This window comes from Chelonoidis abingdonii, chromosome 1, assembly GCF_003597395.2.
Source record: "Chelonoidis abingdonii isolate Lonesome George chromosome 1, CheloAbing_2.0, whole genome shotgun sequence".
NCBI classification, from domain to species: Eukaryota; Metazoa; Chordata; order Testudines; family Testudinidae; genus Chelonoidis; species Chelonoidis abingdonii.
The window spans coordinates 163379267-163406164 of NC_133769.1; the positions used below are offsets into that span (position 1 = coordinate 163379267).

A 26898-nucleotide genomic window follows, 5' to 3' on the forward strand; every position below is an offset into this window, starting at 1 on the left:
CATCTGCTTGTCTGGCGGCCACGATTCTTGGCGGCTAGTTGTCTGGCACCCGCCCCATGGAAAAGATGGGAACCACTGTACTATACAATATACATACTTAGTGGAAAGGAGGCACCTGGTAATTAATGATGCTGAAAGACCTCTGGATCAGTGGACAGCAAGGAGGATGCTGTGTTTTCAGAGGCCTGTCCCATGGGGCAACCAAGCAACCACATTCTGTATAAGCTGGAGCTTTTGCATTTTATTCACCTTCAGCCCCAGAAACAGTGAGTTGCAATTACCCAGTTTGGAGGTAATGGATACATGGATCGCTCTGGCCACATCCTCATCTTGAGAAAGGGATAGTTTCTTAGCAAGCTGGAGGTGGAAGAAGGATTTTCCTTTTGTTCAGCATTGATGCTTCCCGATCACCTAACAGTGAGGCCAAATGCTTACACTAGCAGTGCTTTAATGGTATAGGTATACTGAAAAACACTCCTAGCATGGACCCAGCTTACCTTGGAAAACCTCTGCCTTTGCCAGTATAGTTTATTCCAGCCTCCCCCCCACCCGTTTAGTGATGAGACAGGGCCCCCAGGTTTTGCCTCACTTTGGTGAAGAGTGGCTGGATGCCTGTGATGGACAGATCATGTGGTGTTTTTCTTTTATCATTTCCCTGTGTGAGTTCAGTGTAGTGATCTTCTCATTTTACCCACAAAGTTGTTGTTGGGGCATTTAGTTCACTGGATGCTGGCCACAATATGCTGTGATAGACACCAGTAGGACCCCCCCCCCCCCCCCCCGGCTCTTGAAAGGTGTATTGTGGGGGGCACTGATCATTGCAGCAGTCACAGTGATGATATGTCCACAAGTTTTGCCTCTGTTGTTCAGGCAGCGTCTGGTGCCGCTTTCAGTTGTGATAGGAGGGGCAGTGACCTGGCTTGGGACAGGCATGAGTCCCTGAAAGGCAGGTCACTGGTCACACTGCCCGAGATCCCTGCCACGTGGATGCACGTTGGGGTGATCTCAGCGGCTGTAGCAGCACAGCCAGCCCTCGACATTCAAAGCTCACGAATTACAGACCCCGGCAAAATCATGAGATCGGCTTACAAGTCATGAGATCATAATAATAAGAAACTAATGCCGGGTGGGTTCTTCACCTTGGTAGCCTCAAGGCTACCCTGGGGTCTCGCTCTCAAGCTGGGCTCTGCAGCCAGGCGGGCGAGACACTTCCTCCTTGGGGGCCAGCTCCGCGCCTCCCCCCGCCGCCCGCCTCTAGGAGCTGGGGCCGGAGGTATCACCCAAGCGACAGGGCGAGCTCTGCGCCCTGGCAGCGCCCGGCACACGCGCCACGAGACTCAGCCCCGCCCCAGGAGCCCCGGGGGGGAGGGGAGCCTCGCACCAGGCTCCGCCCAGGCGAGTCTGCGCTGCCCAGGCACCTTCCTCTGCCCAGACCATTTGGTTCCGCTTCCCCGTCTCCACACCCCCCGCACTAGTTTGGTTCCGCCAAGCCCCGCCTCCTTCTCTTGTAGCTCCGCCCCCATCTTCACTCCACGAGTCCCGCCCGATTCTCACTCTGGCAAGATGGCGGCGCGTGTGCAGGGGGAGGCGGCGTGGAACCGGTGGCGCGTGCCGTGGCCTGCGAGCAGCGCTACGGTGGCCCTTCCGGCCCAACACCCGGCAGGTAGCCGAGCAAAGGGCAGCGCTCGGGAGGGAGCACTGGGAAACACCAGCACCTACCACCGTCCGCTGGGACCGTGAGGGGAGCTGGCAGGGGGGCGCGTGGGGTTGCACGGGAAGGATTCTGGAGTCGGGGGGGCTGCACTGGGAGGGTGGGAGAACTCACCGGGTAGGCTCTGCAGGGTATGTGGCGATCCCTCTACGGCCAGGGCCATTAGGTTTTGCTCTTCCCGGCTGCAGACTTGAGGCAGCAGTGCCTGACTCTCAGATCATCTGTGACTCTGGAACACGGCTTGTCGCATACTGCGTGAAGCGTGTGTGAGACTGGGATTGTTAGGGATCCGGGAATGGTTTTTTAAAGGGTCTGATCTAGTCAGGTTTTGTTCTGTATTTGAACCACAGACCTTTAGAACTCTGCTAGAAGTGATCATAATTTAAAAAAAAACAAAAACACCCCTCTCCCTCAACTCACTACTTGGCAGTTTTATTTCTATTCCCTTGCAGTTTTAGGAACACAAATCCAAATCTATTGGACTAGCTCTAGTGATGCTGCCTAAACTAGTTGAGTTGCACTGTTCAAGCTAAGTGAAATGGAAAACACAAAAGGTGGGGAGAAGTAAATGACTTTAAAAATTCTGTTTTAATGAAACTCCCATGTGTTACATATCATAAGTAAGGACTGTATTGAATGTATTGCAGGCAAGAGTAACAAACTAGTATTTGTTCAAATGTATTTGAAACCAAGACAGGTAGTTCCTAGCTTTTATGAAGTATATTTCTTTGGTCCATGTGCTTTGGGACATGGGTTGTTATAATTTATGCTGTCCTAATATGATTTATCTTGTATGGAATAAATAATTAATATCTTCATTTTTTCCTCAGTGAGATGCCTTCCAGCTGTTGTAAAAGGATGTTACAAGGTCAGCATGTTGCTAAAGAGTAAAGCTGTGGATGCAGAAGGAAAAGTTTTACATGCGATTCTTTATGGTTTCCACAACAGAATGGCTCACCATAAAACCTATTTGTCTCTGAAACAGGTCAGCAAGAAGAAGCTTCATGAAATAATTATGGTTGGAATGAGCCTTCTAAATCTCAGTTATAAGTCCACTGCACTTTTCTCAAAAAATTTTTTGAGGAAGAAATTTGGCAGGCTTGTTTTCATCCCAAAAGTGTGGGTTTTGGTAGTTTCATAACACTCTTTGCTTGTCTTTAAGACATTGTAAGTTCCACTGGTTTTTGAAAAAGTCTTGCTCCTTTGTAATCAATGAGAATTCTGCCACTTATTTCCATAAGAACAATATGTTCAAGTTAAGACCCTAAATAAATTAGATGCTTTTATCCATTTCATGCTTCTTACAATTCATCAATAATAGAAATACAAATATTTGTGTTTAATTTATAATGGGTGGGGGAAAATAATCCACAAATTGCCTATGAAATACAACTTCTACAAACTATTCTTGGGAAGGAACTGAGTTTTTCAAAGCAGCTTTAAAAAGTGAAGCTGAATATATTTGCTGAATATCATCAATTTAAAAAAAATTGGTGTATTCTATCTAAATATAGTAAGTATGCTGCTCATTGTTGTAGCACAATTGAGATTACAACCCAGGCTTTCTGATTTTCTATCTATTCACTTGACACACTGCCTCCTCCTGAAGTCATTTGCATTTTTATTTTTGAAAACTTAATTGAATCCTCAAAATAGCAAGATGGAGCCTAGAGTCAGCATTAATCAACAATCTCTGCCTCAGTGTAAATTCCTGTCACAATAATCTCAGAGAGCGAGCCCATGACCATTATTCGGATATTTGAATGTACCAATGTATGAGACCCAGAAGGTCTACCTACTGCCCCTGGCAGACCAAGAAGGGGAGATGTTGTCTTATTTAACAGATGACTCTTAGGCTAAAAAACTTGTTTTTCTGAAAATATCCACCCAAGATGTTTGTTCTCTTTTCAGGTAGAACAATGCTTAAAGCGTTTAAATCAGATGAACTTGATGGGTTCCATTCAAGATCTGGCGGAGTTGTGTCCCAAGTAAGTTGCCCAAAACTTGTATATCTTACCGCCCGTTATCTTGCTACACGATTCATTATCTTAGGCCATGTCTACACTACAAACTTTGGATGACACAATTTATGTTGGCATAAAGCTGCCATAGATAGTATATTGCTTGTGCATGTGCATACGTGGTTCCTAGCATCGGCTCTTCGCATAAAACTTATCCGGAGTGTTTGTGTTGATGCACAGTGCAGTGCACCATGGTAAGTATCCCAATGTGCAACCTGCCACTCTCCAGCTCACTGTCTCTTGGGTAGTTTTGACAATGCATGGTGGGACAGAAATGAGTTATGCAGGCGTGTCTGGGAGCAAGGGCTCAACTTTTCAGTGTGCAACTGCCTCCATCACAAAATGTCATCTATATCCCCTAATTTTCTTGTCTTAGAAAAACAAACAAACATGAAACTGTACAGCCATCTTCACTGTCCACTGTCTCTGACAGAAGCATGGAGCCTGCACAGCTCTGCACTATTGTCATAAGTGTTGCAAGCACAGGACAGACACAAGATCCTCCAGTATTTGCGGAGCCATATGAAGAACCAAATCAGCGAGGAACAAGATGATTTATTGGATAACAGACTGCTGTGGGACATAACAACCTTGAATTGGTTCTTGCTAGTGCCAGTCACAGAGCAGCTGCAGGTGGTGAAGAGCCACTTCTGGGCCTGAGAAAGGAGCACTGACTGTTGGGATCTCATCGTAATGCAAGTTTGGGATGATGAGCAATGGCTGCAGAACTTTTGGATGTGAAAGGGCACCTTTCTGGATCTATGTGCTGAGCTCGTCCCATCCTTCCAGCACAGGGATGAGAGCTGCACTTATAGTGGAGAAGCACTGTGGAAACTTGCAAGGCTGAATTGCCACCAGCCAGTGGGCTATTGTCATGCAAGCATGCAGGGCCATTAATTGTCTCATGCTACACAGGACTGTGACTCTCAGCAACATGCAGGGTATAGTGGATGGATTTGCATCAGTGGGATTCCTGAACTGCGGTGGAGGAATAGACAGCATGCATCTCCCTATTTTGGCACTAGAGCACCTTGCCACAGAAAGGGCTGCTTTTCAGTGGTTATGCAAGCATTGGTGGATTACCAGGGATGCTTCACTAACATCGGTTGCCTGGTCATGGAAGGTGCATGACACACACATCTTTAAGAACACAGGACTGTTCAGAAAGCCATGAGCAGGCACTTTCTTTCCCAACCGGTGGATTACCATCGGTGATGTTGAAATGCCAGTAGTGATCCTGGGACCCAGCCTACATATTACTCCTCTGGCTTACGAAACTGTACACCGGTCACCTCAACAGCAGCAAAGAGAGATTCAAGTATCTGCTCAGTAAGGGGCAAAACGACAGTTGAATGTGCTTTTGGTAGATTGAAGGGATGCTGGTAGTGCTCGCGTACAGGATTGGATCTCAGTGAAAAAAAACATCCCAGCGGTTACAAGCATCTGCTGTGACCTACATAATATCTGTGAAGCAAAGAGGGCAAGTTTGCGAGTGGGGTGGAGTGGAGTGGCTGTCTGCTGAGTTTGAACAGCCAGACACAAAGGCTGCTAGAATTGCTCAATGTGGAGCTATACGGCTCAGGGAGGCTTTGATAGAGCACATTAACAGTAAGTTACAGGAATGTGTTGTGGTGGACTGTGCTCTCTCTGGCCCTGTTGTTTGGGGTCTGTTAGGAATTGTGTGGTGGTTGGTATATATCTGTGAATATCACACTGCAAGTGCATCTGTTAATTTTGTGGTGCTTGCTGTACATTTATGATCATTACACTGTAAGTCACTGATCTAACTGTAGGTTACACTGTACAGTAAACAAATGGGTGCTTTCAGAACTGCTAGGCACTCTGCAGCATATGTTGTGATCTGATGAAGATGAATTATTTTCCAAATAATAGAATTTTATTCATTAACAAAAAAATGCAAAGAAAAATCTGCAATTTAAAAGCAAATACATTAAAAACTAATGGAACAGAACTTAAGCCCGTGACTGTTGAACCTCTATGTCCAGAAGAGTCTGCAGCATCTGTGTTTGTTGCCATAGAAACCCCATTACATCCCGCATCTCCCTCTTTTTCCTGCTGGGACTCCGGGGCCTTTGTCCTGTCTGCTCTTTCCTTCTCTAGGCTGTCTGCAGTGTCCACCCTCCAAGCCCTATGCTCATGGTTTGATGCAGCACTGGCTTGCGGGATTTCATTGAACATGTCACCCCAAGTCTTCTTCCTTCTCCTCCTTATCTGACTCAGGTGTTCAGTGGATGTGGAACAGGAACCCCTCAAGGCAGCAACACAAAACACATAGAGGTTCCATTGTCAGGATAGTCACAATGGAAAGCGAAAGTTGAGGTTCAGAACTCCCATCCTTTGCTCTCCTAAAGAATTAAACAAGACACTCTCATTGACACATCTGCTTTGGCATGCTTGTGAAGGGTGTCACTCACAGCACCAGCCATGGTGAGTGTGGCCCGCCAGGGGTGAGGAAATTGCTCTATACTCACAGTGTCATGCAAATGAGCAACAGCACTGAATACTGGGACCATTTCCGACGGGGTGGTGATTTTAGCTGAATATCTCACTTCTCGGGGTAACAAAGGCACAGAGAGCACAGCTGCTGCTAGTGTCCTGAAGCTGCCCAGGCCTGTGTGCGGCTACCTGTATACTGCAATAGTGCCTGCCAAAGTTATCACTGAGTGGTGTGAGAGAGTGTCCTACCACGGAGGAAGAAATAAGGCTGCCTTTCCTAGAAACCTGTGGGAGAGGATTGCAGAGTATCTCCATGAAAGTTCCTCGAGATCTTTCAGGAGGATTCCAGGGCCATCCGTGTGTACATAAACAAATTGCTTTGTGTGCCTCCCCCCACCTGCTTGCCTAACTTTACAGAGCAATGAAAAGCAGATAATTATGCTACCTCTCTTTGTTCTTCTGCTGCCTCTTCTCGTATGAGTAAACTAATGAAAAGTCAGTAGCTGTGTCCTGTTAAGTTGAGGGCACTGTCAGTACATCAATGTAATGGGAAATACAGTTACACTTACCTGAGGTTCCCTCCTCTGCATTGGACTTTCCCATGCTCGACTGCCTGGACTGCAGTGGAGTCTTAAACAGGTCCTGATACTCAGCAAAGCTGGACCCTTGGTCACTTGTCCCTCGTTCTACTTCTCTTCCTATCATCCTGTCATGCTTCCTATCATCCTTGCTGTTCATGGCAGGGGCCTGTGGCTCGGGCTCCTTGGAGGTATCCATTGTGGTGATGGGGTCTCTGCCAAGTATGGCATGCAGTTCTTTGTAAAAGTGGCATGTCTGCAGTTCGGCACCAGATTGACTGTTGGCCTCCATGACCATCTGATATGCCTGATGTAGTTCCTTTGCTTTCATGTGGCACTGCTGCTTGTCCATGTTGTACCCCTTCTGCATCCCCCGTGCAATCTGCTCATAATGTCCACTTTTCTACAGCTAGTCTGTAGCTGTATCTGCACAGCCTCTTCTCCCTACAGCCCCAGGAGATCTAATATCTCCTATGTAATCTGAGCTGGCGCACGTCTGGAGTGTGTAGCTGTCATGTCCAGCTGGGCAGTTGCACACAACAATGGAGAGCTGCTAGGTGCACTTACCAACTGGGACAATCAGGAGGCTTTAAAGGGGAGGGGACCTTCCACTTTCTTTGATCCCTAGGCAGTGGAGTTCATAATTGTGACCAGAACGGTCGGTGTCAGGCATTGTGGGACAGCTGCTGGAAGACTGTTAGGATTAACATTAGTAATGCAGTGTCTGCACTTGTGCTGCGTCAACCTTGGTACAGCAACCATGGCTCAACGCCACTTAGCGAGGGGATGTTACTTTACCTTAAGGCGCTTACATAGGTGGGAGACGGATTTAAGAATAGATATGTGCACAAAGGCGCCTAACTTTGTAATGTAGACCAGGTCTCAGTAAGCATTACCTCCAAGCTGCTAAAAAACTTCAGAAGGAAATACAAATGCTAAGTGTAACCACTATCTCCTTGCCTTTCTGACAATGTAGGAAAAATAAATTTGAAAATGCAGGGAAGTGCTTAGTTCCCAGCCAGCCTGTGACAGAAGTGGTGGCGGTGAAGATCTTGGGAGGCTGCAAGCTCTTGCTGCGCTTACTGGAGTGTTGCTGCAAAGCATTTGTGTATCCTTTTTCTCTACAGAATGATTTTCTTAAATATCACTTGCCGCCCTCCCCCATTCAGCTTCATGGTGAGAACAAAACTGGATCTACTGTAGGCTTGTAATTGCTGCTGGACTCAGCCAAGCAATTTTTTTAATCTATTAAAGCAGCTTCATGTTGCATGCATCTATTTGTGGTGTTAGGTGTGAAATTCATGCTGCTGGCAAGTTTGCCATTGCAGCCCCGAGTAACCCAGTATTTGGGTATCCCTAGCCTAAACAGTTGCCAAGGATATTGCTCCTTGAGGTTTTTGTTTTGTTTTGTTTTTTAAGGAAAGTCTCTTTGCTCACTGAGTTCCATTGTACGTTGTTATGTTGTTGTCTAACCTTAATCAGCTTAATTTCCAGCCTGTCTGTTAAGCATCTGTGTTTGGAAGAATACATCCTCTTGAACACTGTGGTTTTGGGATTGTTGAGCAGATTATGGTTTGTACATTTTGAAAACTAATCTTTACTGTTTTTTGTCTGCCTTTTACTTGGGTACTTTCACCAGCAGATGGTGTACTCTGGCCTTTCTGGTTAGTGAGTGTTCTCTTACTGGATATCCTGTAGGATGCTTAGTAGATGTGAAGTGTGTGTTCTTGGCACTTAGCAAATTTCTCTAACATTAACTATACCACAGTCAGGGTGGTTGGAATTATTAATTATTATTATTATTATTATTATTAGACTAATTTAAACATAAATTCCTCTATTAAACCCAAAGGCCAAGTGATATTTATACAGCTGCTCCAAACGTGTCTTAAATGTCTAAGCAATAACCACACCCATATAGTAAGATGCAGTTATAAGTATGAATTGGATACTTAGAACAGGACTAGGCCTGGGGTGCTCAAACCCATGTTGACTGGTTCCAGCTGCACAGGGCAGGTACTCAGAGTGAACCCTCAGCATGTTACACATTTTGTTATCAGACCCTATGTGAGTGAAATTGTCTTTTTGATTGAACCAGTTTGAACTACTCTTGGTAACTTAGGTGTCGTCTTTAAGGACTTTTCCTCCTATCTTGTCAGTTACCTTCCAGGTCCAGTTTTTCCAATTATTCCTCTTCCTTCAAGGCTTTTCCACAGCTGCTAACAGGACCTGCACTTTACATAAACTGCAAAGCATATATTTTCTTTAGACAAGTTCATTTCACTCTATAGGTACAGTGTCAATTTGCCACAACATTTTTTTAGCATCTGGGATTTTCCAGAAGTAACCAATCTGACCTGCCTCATGCTGAAAATGAAGTGGATAGAATGGAGTCTGTCCTCAATGCTACTGATTCTTTCACTGAAATCATTGTTCCAGTCTCTTCACATCATTGCTTTGTGCACAAAGTGGACAAGTAGACTGAAAAAATGTAGACCCTCTTGCATGGCATAGCTCCATATATAATACATTATATAAGTGCTGTTTGGAACAGGACACTTTTTTCCAGTTTCCATTGAAAAGTGTATAATATCAAATAAGTAGGCCCAACTGCATTGAATTGATGCAAAATGGTTTGGTGCATGAAAGAATTCCCATTAAATGGGCTTGGCTGGATGTTACTTGGGGACCTGCTAATTCCCAGGGTTTATGGAAGATCCAGTAGATATAGTGCTAGGGAAGAAAAAAGGTTTCTGGAGGGTGGGTATTGGATGGAAACTTAGAATGGAGCAAGCCTTTGTCCTGTTGCTCCGTGCTTAGGGTTGCCAACCCTCCAGGATTCTTCTGGAGTCTCCAGGAGTTAAAGATGAATCTTTAATTAAAGATTATATCGTGATGAAACCTCTAGGAATAGATCCAACCAAAACTGGTAACCCTTAGGCCAGAAACCAGCATTGAGGAAGCCATTTACGTTGGGAGGTTAGGCTATTTGTAGGGAAGAACCAGTTTTGAAACACATGCAAGGGTAGGTGGTTGGTGAGCATGAAGTCAGGACCCAGAAGTGTGGGGGGCAGGGGAGGGAAGGGACTTTAGGGGAAAAGGGGAGGAAGAGGCAGTTACGGGATTAGTGTACTTGCTTAGTGAATATAAGTTAAACACTTGTGTCTGCAGCTGGCTCATGCCCATGTGTTTATCTTCCCAGGATTCTCTATAGGTGTGTATTACAAAGCCTCATTTCTTTATATGGGGTGTTGTGTGGGTTGCTGCAGGAGGTGTCCAGGACCCAGCAGATGCCTTTTATTAAGGGGTTTACCTTCCCTTCTGAAATCACTGAGTTTCTGGGACCCCTTTATTTGGAGATTAAGAAAAGACCTAAAGTACTTGCACCAAAAAAGGCAACTGGATGGCTGAACAAGCTGTTTGCAGGGCCTGCAGTAGCATCCAGGTGCAGTAAAGAGAGAGGCCCAGCAGCTCCCACAAGGTGCAGCAAGAAGATGACCAACATCCAGCACCCCATTGATATTGGGAAGCCGGTTCTGGTGAAGAGAGCTAACCGAGGTAGAGAGTTCTGATGTAACGTTGGTGGGGAGGGCCATGTTAGCAACGTGCCCCTAATCCTTAAGTTCTACCTGCATAAAATGGAGTAAATCCTGTGGCTCAGGGATACCACAGGTCCCAGCATTAAATGCTTCATCTTTAGCTTCTCTGGGCCAGGTACATGCTGGGATCTCTAACAAAGAGTAGTAAGAAGGTGTGCTTTGGCCTACCCTTGTCTTTAACGTCATCTTCTGAAATGTAAAGCTTTGCAGTTTTGTTACTGTTTTTCTGGAAATGTGTGAAGACTTGGGGTGGGGGCGGGGGGAGGGAAGAGTGTTAAGTAATGCTTTGCACTTCCATGGTGTGGTACAGTACAAAATGAACAATGTAAGCCTCTCAGCAGGTCTACAAGGTAGACAGCTCATTCTTTTCATTCCTCCTCCCATTTTATAAATGAGGGGACAGTGAAGTTAAGTAAACTGGCCAAGTCCCCATATAGCGGAACCTAGATCCTCTGATTCCTAGTTCTGTGCTTTAACCGCTCGCCCCTCTTTGCATTGCCAGTTGGCAATGCTGAGCCCTGGTGTGAGCCAGTTGTTAGTAAGCAGCTTATGACCTGATGTCTCCTGTATGGCTGTGCTGCAGATTGAACAGTTGAACTGGGTGGAACTGTGCAGTTACGGAAACGACCCTTACCAAAATGAACTAACTCTTCCCATTTTTAAATGACTATCTTTTCTTTCTCTCCCTCCCCAGGGAAGCAGTTGGGATTTGACATCAAGACCTTATGTAGGCAACTGAAACTCAGAGTCCAAGAGGTTTGTATAGCTAAAATTATCACACATTGTACCTTTTAAAGAGGACGTCAGGGCTCCAAAGGCTTTTTCTGTATGTTCGTGATGGAAAATATTCTCTCCCCTTTGCGCTGCCTGTCCCTGGTACTTTGAAGTTAGTGGCTTCCAGGGCTCTTTCCCTGGTTTACCTTATCTTAGCTCCTCAAACTGGCACGGAGGCTTTGTGTAGACAATGTAGTTTTATCCTTTGCTTGCGGATCTGAGTGCTTTACAAATGTGGGTATCAGTCTCCATTTCACAGTTGGTGCTAGAGATGGGAATTGAGACTTAAATTCATGAAAACTACAGTTCTTCCTCTTAACAACCAGACCACTGCCTCCCGGTGCAGTAAATGATGTTTCTTTAACACTAAGCATCTGAGCTTCTTGCTTGATGAGGATCAGTTGGACACTGATTTTTTTTTTAAAACACATTTCTTCCTTCATCTTTATTTCAGGATGTAGACTTCAGGCTAACACTTTCTGAAGCAAAAGCAGTGAGATCTCAGCATGTCAAATCCCTTGTGTTGCGGTTTAGAGAAGCCTGCTCTTTTGGAGAACTGTCTGAAGCACTCAAAACAGCCATTCTCTGCTGCAAAAGCAAAAAGCTCAAGTCAGAAGCTTTCTTTCTGGGAACAAAACTTTTGAAAAGCAAACGGCTGCAGCATGTGGAGGCTCAAGGCTGCAGGCAGGTGTAATTTAACAGGGATTTGAGGTTTTCAGGGACAACACTTTGCAGTTCTTCAATATATCTTACTATTTAGGTCTTACCTATGTGGGAAAGTTATATTGGTATTGCCAAAGTATTAAATTAAAACTAATGTAGCTAGGCTAGTACAAAGCCTTGTGTGGATGCTGTGGTTCTGGTATGAGTGGGGTTTTTGGGTCATCTTAAATCAATTAGGAACAGGTTTAAGATGACAGAAATAAGCTATTCTTAAACAAAAGTAAGAGTCCACCAGTGTGCAGTTGCTTAATTAAATCAATTTAATGAAACAGCTGCAAGTTCCTGTGTAGAAAAGCCCTTGGAATGTTTACAGATCTCGAAATGCATTTGAGGGGAGGTGTATTACTCTATGAACGCATTATCCTGCTCCTTTGGAGTGAGGCTTTTTTAAATGAGTGAGTGAATACTTTCTACACTGCAGTAAGATGTAAGGGTGGGCGAATACTCTTTCTACCTGGGATGGTGATTTTTTTTTTTGCAAGCCTGGGCTTAAGATGCTTCTATACATCTGGGTTGTGAGGGAAGAAGGGAAATGTCCAAGTCTCCCAAAGCTGAAGGTTGAATTTTGCCAGAGCAGAAACCATTTTGTCTTTTTTTCCCTCTCACTGAAGAATTGCTTTGTTTTTTCCCCCTTCACCTTAAAGCTTACAGAAAAAACTGGGCTGTGTTAAAGCATCTATCTGCAAATACCTTCTCTCTGACTTGCAAAAGGAACGTTGTCCAAAGCAGTACTGCAGAGCAAGTTCCTGGCAGCAAAGGAAGATCAGACTGTCCAGAACATCAAAATCTGTCTCAAAGAAGACTCCAGAGTTTGTTCAGCAAAACACTTCCAGCCTTTTTGAAGACAGTATGCCTGGTGCTGTGTCACTCTTTCCTTCTCGGCAGTGTGAGCATTCACTTCACCTAAGAAAAGCAGGAGACTGTAGCGCTACCAGGCACGTTGGAGAACAAGACAAAGTGGGGACCTCTGAACGTGTGGCGTTGGAAAGAAACCCTGGGCCTACACTGAAAGGGACTAGTGAGAGTGATGACATTGATGACATTTTTGCAGCAATGGGTGTATAACACTGGTGTGGTGGTGAGTCACTGTAGTACAGAGGTCCCCAAACTGTGGGGCAACCCCCAAGGGTGGGCATGGAGGAACATTGGGGGGGGGCACAGTGGGGCCCAAGTCAGCCTCCATGGGGAGTGGGGAAGGAGCCCCACCCAACCCCGCTCCAATCCCTCTGCTCTGGCCCCATGCGCAGCCTCGACTCTGCACCTGTCCCAGCCCTAGTCTTGGCCCCACCCTAACCCTTGGCCCCTGGCTGTAGCTCTGTTCCAAACCCTGGCTGGAGACTTGCACCCAGCTGTGGTCCCCTTACCCATGTGTCTCTCTCCACCCACCGTGGGAGCTACAGCCCTGCTCCTGGCCAATGGCAGGAGGGGTGTATGGGGAGGTATAAGGCAGGGCACAATAGTGAAAAGTTTGGGGACCCCTGCTGTAGAACTCCAGTCTAGCTTTTTTTAACTGCCTTTAGAAGATGGGTTGGGGTCTCCTAAAGGAAACTATTAGAAACATTGTTAAAGTGTTAAGTCTCTGTAATCCACATACTTAATTTCCCCACAATAATTGGGGGCTAGTGAGGCTGTACTAGAGAGAAGATAGTAGTCCTACTAAATGTTTCTCTTTAAAATGTTATTTTAGAGGAGATATCTCAAAGGGACAGTTCAATAAATTGTCATGGGTGAGAAGGCCTTGCTAAGGGAATAGTGGTTTATTTGCTCATTTTTTTTCTCTCTTCATCAGGAAAAGTACAAGGGCTCTAGTCCTACTGCATGATGATGAGACCTGTGGTATAAGTGCTGCAATCACAGAATGTAGTATAAAACACCATGTTAGAAACCAACTAGATGACAAGATTTCTCTAGCATGTGGAAAGAGCTAGACTACCTGCTTCTGGCTATCAAAGGAACGTCTCCTTTGCCCTGAGCGAAGATTTAAAATACTCTCTATGTATGTGTTCTTCAAACAAGCCAAGACTACATATATACATTCAGTCACCCCTTTAATATTTGCTGCTCATACAGAAGCCAAAATGTCTTTGTATTGTTATGATCTTAGAGCCTGGATAGCAGTCTTGTCATTCTGATGCCTGCAATGTATAGGAGCACATAAGCTAGGTACTACAATGTTGCCTTCAGCCAATGGTTCTCAACCAGGGGAATGTGTACCACCTGGAAGACCTGTGTACACTGGGAGGTACATCACCTCATCTAGTTACTTGCCTAGTTTTTAACAGGCTCCATAAAAAGCACTAGCAAAGTCTGTACAAACTAAAATTTTATACAGAACTTTATATTGCTCTGTACTATACACTGAAATGTAAGCACAATTTTTATTTTGAGAAAATACACAATTTTTTAATGTGTACTGTGACACTTATTTTTGTCTGATTTTGTAAGCAAGTAGTTTAAGTGAGGTGAAACTTGGGGGTACTCAAGGTAAATCAAACTCCTGAAAGGGGTATAGCAGTCTGGAAAGGTTGACAGCCACTACTTTAAGCTATCCAAATTCTAGCACTTGGCCAGATTTGAAATTTAGATCATGCAGTGAACATGGATTCCTGCTGGTGCTGTGAAGTTTAAGCCCCACTTGTAGGAGTGGTCCACACAGTTAAGTCTAGTGGTCAGGGCTAGAGGCACAATCCAGAATTAGTGATAACCCCAGTTCTGAAAGATATTTGCCTATCTGAAGTTCTGATCATGTGTATAAAACAGCTCAGACTGGGGGAAGAGGTGAACTGATGCATCAGCTTGCACACACTGTAGCTGAGGCTACTTTAAGGGTAGCAGCCAACTATAATGCACTGAAGTAATCTAGCTGTAGCATTACAAGATTAAAAGTAAGTATTCTGCTTTCATCCATCAGAGGACATAAACCCACTTCCTTGGAGTTATGATAGTGCCAAGTATAGGTACAGAGAAGCTTTTCAGTAAAACATTCCATAACACTGTTGGACTTGGCCTAGCCAGAAGCAGCTTTAAGCCCAGCAGGCTATTTTCTGGGAAAGAGACAATTAACTGAAAATAAGGATGGAGAATACGAGAGGAGCTGACCTGTGGTTTGTCCAGTCTAGTAGCCTCTCTCTACCAGGGACCAGCACCAGCTGCTTCAGAGGAAGCTGCAAGAATAGCACCAATCAGTTATGAAATATTTAATTTCACTACTGCGCAGGAGCTCCAAATTTTGCATTTATGTGTATGTACAAATATATATGAAGCCATGGTCCATGCTGAGAAGAATTTAGTTTATGGTCCTTCTGTAGCACTGCTGTACAGGAATAGTGTTATTGAATTCAATGGGACTACTGTTCCTAGGACCAGACCTTAAGCACCAGAGGAGGGGGGAGGATGCAATCTCATTTTCAAGTTCTACATTTTGTGTTTAATTACTTTCTCTGGTTGGTTTCTTGTAGGCATCACAGCAGTGTAAGCACAGAGGTGGTGACCTGGTACAGCAATTCCTGTGATGCCACTGAAATCTTGCCTTTATCACAATGCCCCAGTGATCTGTTTTCACTTAGAACATTAGGTGTATGGAATACTCCTATTATACAGCACCTACAAGGGGCTGCTGGTCCACAACTGGTGCTGCTAGGCACTATAATATACAAAATAATCTAAGTGCCATGCCTCCTTAAAACCAATCTTTACAATAGTGCCCACAAGAAAGAAGATGGGGTAGCTTTGATCTTCCCTCCTCTGGCCTACCTTTAAATATCCTACCTCACTTCTCCTGTAAACACTTCAGCATAGACACACTGTATAATTATTTTAACATCACTGGGTGTGGTGCTGTGCCTTAATTTGAATACATATACATTACAGTAAATCTAAAGACTGATGACTGGGAAGAGACATGCATGTCTTTGTTCTAGAGATTTCTATTTAATGATACCTGGCTTTCAGAGTAACTACTTAACTCCTGAACCCCGCATAAAGGTTTCCCCTGCACAAAAGTTTTTTGATCCTATTCTTTGCACACAAATTAAAATGTCTACAGAAGTCCTCTATGCTGTTATTTACAAGCTTGAATGCTAGGTTCAGGCAATGAGGCTTGAGTAGTCCTGCAGGATAATACAGCAGGCCAATCTTAGTCATCTATTTCTTACTGGGTTGATTGCTGTGAGAATTTCAGGGGGAAGCCATGTAGTAGACTATAATTCACACTTAACACCTTTCTTTTAGAAGATTCAACAGCACTTACAAGCTATCAATATACAAATCACAAATGTTACCAAGAGTATGCATACCCCAGGAGGTATGCAGAGGTCTTCCAGGGGCTACAAAAAATCATCTAGAAATATTTGCCTAATTTTACAAGAAGCTACATAAAAAGCACTAGTGAAATCAGTACAAGTATGAAATTTCATACAATGACTCGTTTGTACTGCTCTATAGACTACACTGAAATGCAAGTACAATATTTGTATTCCAATTGATTTTATAATTATGGTAAATAAGCAAAATGTGATCTAATTTTGTAAGCAAGTAGTTTAAGTGAGCTGAAACTTGCCATCCACAAGACAAATCAGACTCCTGAAAGGGGAAGAATAGTCTGGAAAGGTTGAGAACCAATTGGTTGAGGGATAAATATGGTAATGCCTGCTGTTTCAAAAGGAGCACTATGGGCTTTGTAGTGGTTCCTACCAAACAGGCAGGACTTCTATTAACCGTCTTCTGCAGGAGACCCACTCAAACTAAAATATATAGAACAATGTGTTTAAGGATGAAAGGTAAGTCAACTGGTGGAATTTAAACCTAGATTTGAAAGACACTAGTGTAATGTTTAATATTAAACCAGCTGTGAAATACCACAGCAGCTGCATCTTCCAGCAGTACAAAAAGATTCAATTAAAATTATTTCTGACTGAACAGAATCATTAAGCTTTATCTATTATGCCAGAAGGAAACTGGAACCTGCTGTTTATTCATCCCTGGCTGCCTCCTTCTCTTGGTTAATAAAATGCCTGAAAACCCAGTCTTGTCTTTCTATAATCCATTATATGGAAAGAACTATTAGAGTGCAGCTAAATCTAGTGAAGGTGAGCCTAGAGTCACAGCTAATTGAAGCTAAATCTAACAAGTCAGCATCCTCACTAATATCTGGCAGGACATACACACAAAAAAAGCAAAGTTATGTATATAAAAAACATTTATATATATTAGATTAAGACCCCATTGTGGGCCTAAGACTACTGGACATGCAGCATTTTAGTGCAAATAAATTCTTGTTCCTTATGTGAAAATATTCTCACATGCCTGAATATATTTATCACCACAGCCTCAAAGCAAGAGAAGTGAATGAACTGTTGAAACATTTTATTGTTCATAAATACCCTCTTATAAAGAGAAGGCACAGAAAAGCAAGAGTTTCAATACCTGGGCTAACTACTCTGTATAAACCTCTCCAAACACAATGATGTTCAGACACTAACTTTTCAATTATTCCTTTGAAATCCACTTAAGGTGGATCAGATGAAGGGTATCTGAATCTAATGAGAACTGTGCACATTTAGCTTTCAAGTCATCTGGTACATGACAGGCTGCCATAGCTCAAAACAAGAGTTGCTACAAACAAGCATGAACTTCTAGAGCACTTCTAGTTTGAACTCCCTGCCTTTTCTTAAAATAGCATAAAAGAGCATTATAAGAATATACAAAACATTAAGATACATTTATAGGCTTGTCTGGCAATTCTAACCAGTAAATGCAGCTTTAGACACTCCAGCACAGAGATCCATCCAAAAAAAAAACCAAAAAAAAAACCAACCCACCACCACAAAACCAAACCCAAAGCAGTAAGGGTTAATTTCTCAGTATTGAAAAAAGAACTCACAAGTGTATAGGGATAACATGTAGCCACGTTTACCATCTCTGCACAATACAAAAGCATCAAGATCCATAGTTTGCTTCATCAAAAGCCTTCCTGGCTCGTTTCAGTTCTTCATTCATAGTTAACAGGTCTTTTACTCTAGCAAACTTCCGTGGATCCTTGCGGATCAAAAATACAATATCTTCAACCTGTACACGACCCTGCCGTCCAATTGACATTGCCTTGTGTGTCTGTTTAAAAGAAAAAGTAGTAAATGATTTCACTGAAATTTATGCTCCCCTTTTCCTCTTTTAAGTTACCTTACACTATTTTTAGATGGTACTTTGGCACTTCAGTTCTAACAAGCTGGGCTTTGCACTTTTGAAGAGGAAACCATTAGTTTCAGAGATTGAAAGCCACCATCGTAGAAAAACTATGGTCAGGAAAGCCTAAGTGGTCCATGAACTACCTTTCACACTAGTAAAAACCAGTCTTTTAAGCAGCAATGTTTACTACCAGTTATTTACTATTTGCAATACCACAGCAAGGTTCATAGACCAGGATCTATTGTGCCAGTCAGTATGCACCCCACTCCAAAACTCAAATAAATAAAATCTGGAAATCTTATTTCCTGGCAACTCACATATAAGTGCTTCATTTTAAGGTGCTTTGTCATGAAAAAAGTCACAAACCTAATATATAAAATTCACAAGCCAAGCCTATGTCTGCACCCTGCACAGATGGTTTGTGCCTTCACTGAGTGTTGTGTGCATGTGTATATAGTGAATTGTCGTCTAACTTGCTGATGACATCAAAATCAGAGTAGTAGCAAGTGCACCGGAGGACAGGCCTAACCTGCAAAATGATGTACAGAGACGAGTACTGGGAGTTGCAGTTAGTGAGAAGAAATTAGGTAGTACAGTATATAAGGCCTGGTCTACACTACGCGTTTAAATCGATTTAAACAGCGTTAAATCGATTTAACGCTGCACCCGTCCACACTACACTGCTCTTTATATCGATTTAAAGGGCTCTTTAAATCGATTTCTGTACTCCTACAAAACGAGAGGAGTAATGCTAAAATCGATATTACTATATCGGATTAGGGTTAGTGTGGACGCAAATCGACATTATTGGCCTCATTATTTTACAGTAGCTACCCACAGTGCACCGCTCCAGAAATCGATGCTAGCCTCGGACCATGGACGCACACCACCGAATTAACGTGCCTAGTGTGGACACGCACAATTGACTTTATAATATCTGTTTTATAAAATCAGTTTAAGCTAATTCGAATTTATCCTGTAGTGTAGACGTGGCCTAAGACTCTTGTACCCCAGGAAGAGGAAACATACAGCTCTGTTAAAAAATGGAGTTCATGAATCCCTGGCTAAAGGCAACACGGCAAATCTTCTCTAACAACAGAAATGGGATCCAATCTCCACACAGAGCATGCAGGGTATTTTTCTTCCTCCATTAAAAGTATCATCTAAAAATGCTATACACCCACTGTTGAATGCAAGAGATCATCAACCTTGGAAGGAGAAGGGTTAGTGACTGCTGGGATGTAAATCAGATGTTTAATCAGCCAGTTACTGGAATAGCTCAAGACCTTTATTAATAGTTGAAACTTCTGTAAGTTTTTTTTAAATTTTAGATCTTTAAGGAAAAATAAAAAGTAGCCTACTTTTAGAGTCTTTAGAAAACTAACCCATTCCCTTCCACTAAGAGTTATTTGTTTTTAAATGGATTGCTCTCTCTAGCCATTTACAGTCCAGAAACAAATTTAGCAGATTTCTTAATAGAACCTACCATCTCTGTGATGAACTCTATCACCAGGTCTTCAAGAATATCCACTGACTCTGTGTAGGGATTCTGGTCATCTCCAAACCCATACATCATACATCTTACTGGGGAAACAGAAAACATAGTATGACTGAAAGAGCTTCCTTGTTCCAGCATTGCAGCACACTTAGCACATGCACTAAGTTCTTCAAACTCAAGCCTACAAGTCTGTCAAGCCAAACATGATAGAATTGCAGTAAGAATGGCATGCAGATGCCATGTGGATGGGACTATATAGGTAGATAATTAAGGATGTAGATATCGGTTTAAAAAGTTAACCGGTTAAACAATTTAAATTATATGGTTTAACTGGTTAACCAAGGTCACTGCTACAGCTGTCCGGGCCTGGCCTAATGGTTAAGGTTGGTTAACCAGTAAGCCTAATGCTTACCCATTAATTGGTTAACCTTTTACATCCCTAACAACAATGGGTTGTCAACAGAAACCATATTAGTAACAAGCATTTGAAATACGTACAGTACATGTAGTACCACCAGAACTATGCTTGACAGCAAACTCTAGGATCAGGATACTGGATTAGATGGACCTGGGTGTTATCTAGGGTGGCTATTCCTATGCTTCACAAGAACAGTTCCTATAACAGTGATGAAAGTGATTTCTGAACAGGTTTAAAGGGCTTCATTTTTCAGCTGACAATGCTTTTCAGCATCCTAGATCAGTCACCAGGACTTAACATTAGGTGCTTGTCTCCAAAGTGAACATGTTGAGGGATCCTATTCCCTGTGGTATGCTACGGATGCTGGGACTACACAATCCAAATTGTGAATCTTTAATTAGGCAGCAGTACAGCCTGTTGCCTTCTTCACAGTTACATCAAGATGTATTACAAGTTACATAACAACAAGACTCCCACACAGGTCCTGGGGCCTGTCACCTTGACTGGCTTATTTTGATTTACAGCTACATCCTCACTGAATGGACTATAATCCCCAGAGGAACAAGGGATGCCCTGGTATGTCACAAATGCAGTTCTCAGAGAGCCTAGGGTGGGGGTCCTTACAGACCCAGACAGACACACACACACACATGTTGACTCACACTCTTTGGAGAACAGCCTCTTCCTCTTGCCCTGCCCACCATCCAGGCCTCCTCCGGCTTCCTCAGTGTCCTCTTCAAACTAGGGTGAGGCAGACAACAGAGACAAAATCAGACACAGCAACATAGCAGACAGGCCCAGGTGGTCACACAGCCTGAGCCCCTTCCCTCCACGCCCCCACAAGGGTCTCTCAAGCCACCCCATGCTCACAGAGCCCCGAGCCACCCCAGTGTTACAGTGTGGGGAATATGTCTGTCTAATTATGAATTCCATTTGAGCATGTGAACTATTTGTACTTAAGACCTGAAGAAGAGCTCTGTGAAACTCAAAAGCTTGTCTCTTTCACCAAGAGAAGCTGGTCCAAGAACCAGTGTTGCCAGCTCATAATTGTGTCATGACTCTCATGAGGAGAATTGTTTTCCTTAAACCCCAGCTCCTGGAGTCAAATGGATGTGTGATAATTTCAGCCTCTGTTCTTAAAAAAAAAATAAAAGTTTCTAGCTCTTGTGGCTATGGAGAAAGCTTCAAAAATGTGACCCCAGTGCATCCTAAAGGCTCAAAAAGCAGAAGGCCAAACCTAGTATTTTTACATAATCTCATGCTTTTTGGTAAGCCTGACCCATGATTTTTGAACATCTGTAGTTGGCAGTACAGATTTACCTCAGCCACCTTGACTCTCAATCTTTGTGCTCACAACAGTTAGCCTGGAAAGGAGCTTCTAGTTCGTGGCAGAAAACAGACTACGTCAAAAGCTGAAACAGGACCATAAACTTTCAGTAGCAGAGGTGCTAGAACTAGGGATGCCGCACACCCCGGGCTTGAAGTGGTTCCCACCCTATCCAGGGTTCACAGTTTGGTTCAATGTCTCTCAACACCCCCCCTCCCCATACACATTGTTCCAGCTCCCTGCTCAGTAGCCCTCCCGGGCAGGGCAATGGAGGCGACACGCTAGGTCAGTGAGTGGTCATATTGTGTGTGGGGGCGGCGGCACCGGCCAGTACAAGCGAAGCAGCAGGAAAAGGCCCCGGGTTGAAATGCTCCCGGCGCTGCTGCAGAGGGTCTCCCCGGGTCCCCGCCAGACGAGACGGCAGCCGGGGCGGAGGGAGCCGGTCTCCCACTAGGGCCCGAGGAAACCCCGGCGCCGCGGGGCGGGCTGAGCCCAGGCGAAGGGGTGCCCGGCCCTGCCTGTGACTCCCCTGCAGCCGGGGCGCGGCGGGCAAAGGGGGCGGGGCTGGTTCAGAAACTCCGCGGCACAAGCCAGCGCCCCCCCGGGGCTCTCAGGCCGGACCATTTCCCTGCTTCCCGGCACCAGATCCCCCAGGCCGAGCAGCTTCACCCACCGGCGGCTCCTCCTCCTCGTCCGCCATAATCACCACAGCACCTCGCTTCCGCTTCCTCTCCCAGTCCCGCCTCGGCCTGGGCTGTGGGCGGCGCCATCTTGTTGTACGGCCCCAGGCCCAGCCCAGCCCCGCCCCCGCTGCTTCACGTGCTCCGCCCCTTCCCTCGCGCGAGCCGCTCTGGCTAGAGCCGCCCCGCGTTCGGGTGTGTTCGCGTGGCTGCTGTTCTTGCTTGAGGCGAGCGGGGAAGGAACCAGGCGGCGAGCCCAGGCTGCCCCCCCTCTCGCCCCCGCCCCCCATGCGGGGAGGAAGAAGGACCCAGCACCCTGCTGCCCTGGTGTGTTCAGCAGCCGCGCCCTGTCGCGCCTCGCCTGCCCCCGAGCCCTGGTGCCCCTGTAGTGTGTGGTGCCCAGAGGGCGGAGGGGACGGAAGGACACACGCGCACACACACATTGTGCCATTGGTACCAGGAGCTCTAGGGAAAGCCTCACCCCGCTCAGGGGCTCCCCCGGAGCAGCCCTTCAGCTGGGGCACGGGCTAGACAGCCGGTCCCTCGAGCTTTGCTTCTGCTCTCTTTAAGGGCAGGGGAGGGGGCTGTGGAGACAACTCTGCCCCTCGATTGCACTGAAGCGCTTGCACTGCGAGCTGGCTCCTATCCCATTCTGTGCTGGGGGGCTTAGGGCTACCGTGGGTCGCCTGCCCTGGTCAGTGGTTCCCAAACTTTAACAACCTGTAACCTTTTCCTAAAATGTCCAGTCCTGTGAACTGCCTCCTAAAAATGAATATTGCCAGGGGTTTTCTTCTTTACCTGAGTATAAATTATAAAAGCAGTGATCTTGGAAATATAAAATTTGTTGTTATGACATGCTTATTACACACTATTTATTATCACGGTATTTGTATTACATTATGAAAATGGCAATACTCTTCCAAGATCTCACTTTCATAGCTTGTATCCCTTTGAATAAGCCTGTTATAAAACAAGGCACCTATGTTTCATCAAGGAGTAACAGATATGAAACAGCATGAAGGTATTTAAGAAGCCATCTCAAAGAGTTCCTCCTACAAAACATTCAGGTCTTGAGCAGTCCAGGCAAACAATGCGCATTACAACAAAGCTTAAACCTGTTCTTCATAATAATTTTAAAAATAATGCTAACTGCCTATTTCATTTTTAAAACAGCAAAAAAATCCACCTCCCTTTCCATTTCTTATAAGGAGTCTTGAAGTTTAAATCTCCTCAGTGTGATTGCTTTGATCTGCTCAGATCTTGGACGTCCAGGGTCTCTGGGCTGCTGGCCACGTGCTGCCCAGGGTCCCGAGGAACAACTCTATCTGTCATTAGGGAATTTTTTCCAGAGAACCCCCTGTAACATTTCACAAACCCCAGTTTGGGAACCACTGACCAGGTGTATGTTTCTCTGGGGAAGGAATGCTGTGACTTGTGCGCTTTGCTGTGAGTTTGGTGGTAGAAGGGAAGCAGGCACCTGCTGAGGAGTAGAGGGGACCAGAGGAACTTTTCTTCTCTGCCACGTGACACGGGACTGGGGGAGCGGGGGATCTGGCTTTAGGAATGGTCCCCTACAACCCCGTTAGAACTTTTACACATGAATTCTGCTTTTATTAGAGTAAAGGGCCAAGGGATGTGAGATGTTTTGGGGCTTGATTTAAAGGGGCAGTAGGTGGATGTGATGGGCCATGTTTCTGTGTCAGGGACTCCATAAAATATTTAAACAAATTAAAGCAAAACTGGGCCCAGTCAGGGAAGTCATTCTCACGAGCCAAACTGAGAAAAGAGTCTTGTCTGAGACCCATTAATATGGGGGACATTTTTAGTCCCCTCTGAGCTGCTCCCCTCCAATTTCTGGCCTGGCTTCATGCTCTGGGTGGGTTCTCCAATAGCTGTTCTGTCTGGCCTGTAAGATCAATATTTCCAGTTTTCCTTTTTTGCATTTTTTGACTGACAGTCCTTTGTCTTGCAGCTTAAACAAGATGGAACGGAGCTCATCTCCCAGTGGTAGCAATGGCTGGCCTGCTGCCCATTAGAGTTCAGGACACAAGTAGAGCTGGTCCACATACACCTGAAGCAATGTATGTGCTGCTGATCTCTAAGCACACTTATGCTGATGTAACTGAGAGGAGGACGATTGTGGTTATTTGTTGTGGCCTTGGTGTGAAGAGATTCACTGTTATGATAAAGGGCACCTGGATGTCTAGTTCACATCTAATCATGCCTCTGAGTGTCTTGGTGATACTGATGTAAATCTGTAGTGTAGACCTGGCCTAAAGCTAACATCATTTCAGATGAGTGGCACTGGTAGTACCTCCTGTAAATTCCACTTGTGTAGGCAGGTTTGTGGAAACAAGAACACCACAGTGACTTGACTTAACAGAACACTGTCCTTTTTTGCTGTTTTGACGTATAAAGAAGACCTAAAAGATTTGTTTTTTTCCTCAAAGGCTCTTTTTTTTTAATTAGATTTTTTTAATTCATTAGATTAGAGAGTAGGCACATAGGAATTGTGCACAATTCCTATGTTGCACAATTGTGCTATGTTAATGAGAATCATGTAAGTGCAAAGGAAGATTGCTATCCTGTATGAGATCACTGTAGCAGGTCTGAGATGCTTCAGAGGAATATGCATGAATCCCTGTAATGGACAGTTGTGGAATAACCTGCCTGTGGGGCAGTTTTTTCTTAACTCCATTCATTGGATGGTTGGTTTATGCTTTGAAGCATGAGGATTTTATAGTTCTTGTACACTTTGATATCCTATCCAGTGATCCAGTGTGATTCTGGGTGTTCTGTAAATGTAAAAGCACACAGCACGTGATCCAAAACAGTTTAAACTTCTCTGTTTGGTTTCAGGACAAGTGGTTCTGGAGTGTTGCGAAAGACTCCATGGGGCTTTTTTGCTGGTACAGAAAAGTTAAAGGATCCCAGGCCACTTCATGACAAGGCTTACATCCAGCAGTGCATCCGACAGCTCTGCGAGGTATACGTGGGTTCCCACCCACTGTGCCATCAGTGTCTGCTGCATCTACTCATAACGATGTTGTATTCTAAATGCAAACATGGGATGCTGTCATCTTTGGCAACAGATTGGTTCTCTTATAGCATTAGGATTGTATATGTGATACACAGAAGATTAAACTGGGATAGCTTGTGATTGGGTGGAAAAACCATGTGATAAGCAGGTTTCAGACTGGGGAGGAAAGTGGTGGTGCTCTAATCAGGTTATGCCCCCAATCCCAAAATAGCTGAGTTTTTCAGCTAAAATGAACAGTTGATATTAAAATTACTGTAATTAGACCTGAGAATTAACACTGTGTAGAGATGAATAGGGCCAGTTTGCATCTCTCTCCTGCAGCTTAGAAAAGCAGCATGGGATTGAGTCACATTTGGAAGGTTAGCACCTAGAAGGGCAAGAATAATGCCATATGATTTAGTGTTTGTTTTTTAACTGAAAATTTAGATATTGCAGATATTGTTGAGCCATCAGAAGTGCTGGCACAAAGAACTTCTGTTGAATCAGTCACTTTTTCAATGAGGAGTTTACCTTTCTTATGAACTTCCTGATTCTAAAATTGAAGGGGAGATCCCAAAAATCTTTAAAGAACAGGCTGGCAGATTCTTAAGGCACAAGCTGCCTTGGCTTTCCCAGGTTTTCATACACAGGCTAAAATCCCTCTAGTTTTGCATAGCCACCAAGCTGCCACCAAATGGTAATTATGTTCTACTTCTCCCTCCTCCCTTGTGTCCATCGTGTCTATTTAGATTGTTAGCACAGTGGGGCCCCATTCTGGGATGGTCCCTAGGCATTACCATAATAAACATGATTAAAAATAATAATAAAGTAACCAGCATCTGTCAATCAGTTCCAATTGATGGGTGAAGAGCATTGTCTCCTGTTACCAATCCCTTTGAGCCATACCTTCAGTCTGCTGAAAGGAAGCTCATCAAAACCCCAGATCACCTTGTTCCCTCACAATAAAATTTCACATAATTAAAAAGCAGATATCAGCAAAATAATAGCAAAAGCTCCCAGGTGGAAACTATTTGCACAGCCCATCTAGGGGCTGATGACAACCCAAAAGGCAAAACAATTTTCATAAGAACAGCTGCTATTAGCAAGTCTTACATTTGCTCTACTGTCCTACAGAGGTCAGAATTGAACAGCATGTTTACTATGATTTCAAAGTCCTCTGGCTGGACTACCAAAGTAGGAATGTTTTGGATGGAAATCTGAAGAAAAAAAAAAAAAGAGTTTGCCACCAACATCTGGTTCCACATTCACCTCTTACTTGGCATGGTTTCTTTTAATCCCTTGCCATGATACAGGGGAATACGATCCGCTACCATTAAAAGAAATTAAACAGTGTACTGTATGTGATTTGAGATTTGCACCCTTAATGGGATGACTGAAGCTAATGGAATCTGGTTGTAAATTGAAAAGCGATAATGGAAAATGTTGCAAATGTTCTCTCTTCCCTTCAGCCCCAATATGGCTGGTGTCCATTTCTTGATTTTTTTTAATTTAATTTAATTTTTTGTGGAGAGGGAAGGGGGCAAAGGGGGAAGAGATTTCTTTCTGGATTGCTCTTTAAGAACTCTTCCTATTCCAGTTCATCTTCTTTATTGCAGCTTCTTAAGCCAAGATATTAGCTCTATCTCCTTCTCAAATAGAAGATCTGTACGTGATTTTGTGGTTTTCCCATTCAAAGGTACACAATGAAGATTTTAGAAGGCAAAATAATATTTTGCTGTAACTGGAGTCAAATAACACTGGTCTACAATTTTTGAGAAGTCGTCTGCTTCAGGGATAAAATGTGCTATTATGCATTTTGATGTGCTGAATTCAAATATGACATTTAAAACAACTGATTGGCTACTGTTTCTAAGATATTTAAATTTTTACACTTTATGTCTATGTATATT

At 44.2% G+C, this 26898-nt stretch overlaps 2 protein-coding genes across 3 annotated transcripts; one reads left to right on the forward strand and one right to left on the reverse strand.

The window, feature by feature from the left end:
- The first annotated feature begins 1540 nt into the window (after nt 1-1540).
- RMP64 (ribonuclease MRP subunit p64) lies at nt 1541-16886 on the forward strand. 2 transcript variants are annotated; one of them, XM_032780238.2, is made up of 9 exons: nt 1541-1663; nt 2542-2696; nt 3623-3699; nt 7744-7875; nt 8262-8339; nt 9970-10325; nt 11061-11122; nt 11595-11824; nt 12508-16886. In XM_032780238.2, exons 1-9 carry the CDS (start codon nt 1564-1566, stop codon nt 12926-12928), a joined length of 1611 nt encoding a protein of 536 aa, XP_032636129.1. In that variant the 5' UTR covers nt 1541-1563; the 3' UTR covers nt 12929-16886. The 2 variants fall into 2 exon arrangements, with proteins under 2 accessions (XP_032636129.1, XP_032636130.1); XM_032780239.2 differs by lacking the exon at nt 1541-1663 and adding an exon at nt 1784-1842.
- Nucleotides 16887-17212: 326 nt separating this feature from the next.
- Nucleotides 17213-22032, reverse strand: TAF13 (TATA-box binding protein associated factor 13). Its single transcript, XM_032780240.2, has 4 exons — nt 21963-22032; nt 20625-20703; nt 19533-19630; nt 17213-17971 (listed from the first exon to the last, which is right to left on the reverse strand). Exons 1-4 carry the CDS (start codon nt 21987-21989, stop codon nt 17801-17803), a joined length of 375 nt encoding a protein of 124 aa, XP_032636131.1. The 5' UTR covers nt 21990-22032; the 3' UTR covers nt 17213-17800.
- Between the last annotated feature and the right edge of the window lie 4866 nt (nt 22033-26898).

What these genes read in the sequence shown, in the direction of transcription:
- RMP64 (XM_032780238.2), top strand. Translation starts at nt 1,564, where the DNA reads ATGGCGGCGCGTGTGCAGGGGGAGGCGGCGTGGAACCGGTGGCGCGTG. An exon ending in CTGGCGGAGTTGTGTCCCAA is followed by an intron (nt 3,700 to 7,743) that starts GTAAGTTGCCCA and finishes CTGACAATGTAG; the next exon opens with GAAAAATAAATTTGAAAATG. An exon ending in TGTTGCTGCAAAGCATTTGT is followed by an intron (nt 7,876 to 8,261) that starts GTATCCTTTTTC and finishes CTTAATTTCCAG; the next exon opens with CCTGTCTGTTAAGCATCTGT.
- TAF13 (XM_032780240.2), bottom strand. Translation starts at nt 21,989, where the DNA reads ATGGCGGACGAGGAGGAGGAGCCGCCG. An exon ending in ACGAGGAGGAGGAGCCGCCG is followed by an intron (nt 20,704 to 21,962) that starts GTGGGTGAAGCT and finishes GCCTCACCCTAG; the next exon opens with TTTGAAGAGGACACTGAGGA. An exon ending in GAGGCTGTTCTCCAAAGAGT is followed by an intron (nt 19,631 to 20,624) that starts GTGAGTCAACAT and finishes CTGTTTCCCCAG; the next exon opens with TAAGATGTATGATGTATGGG.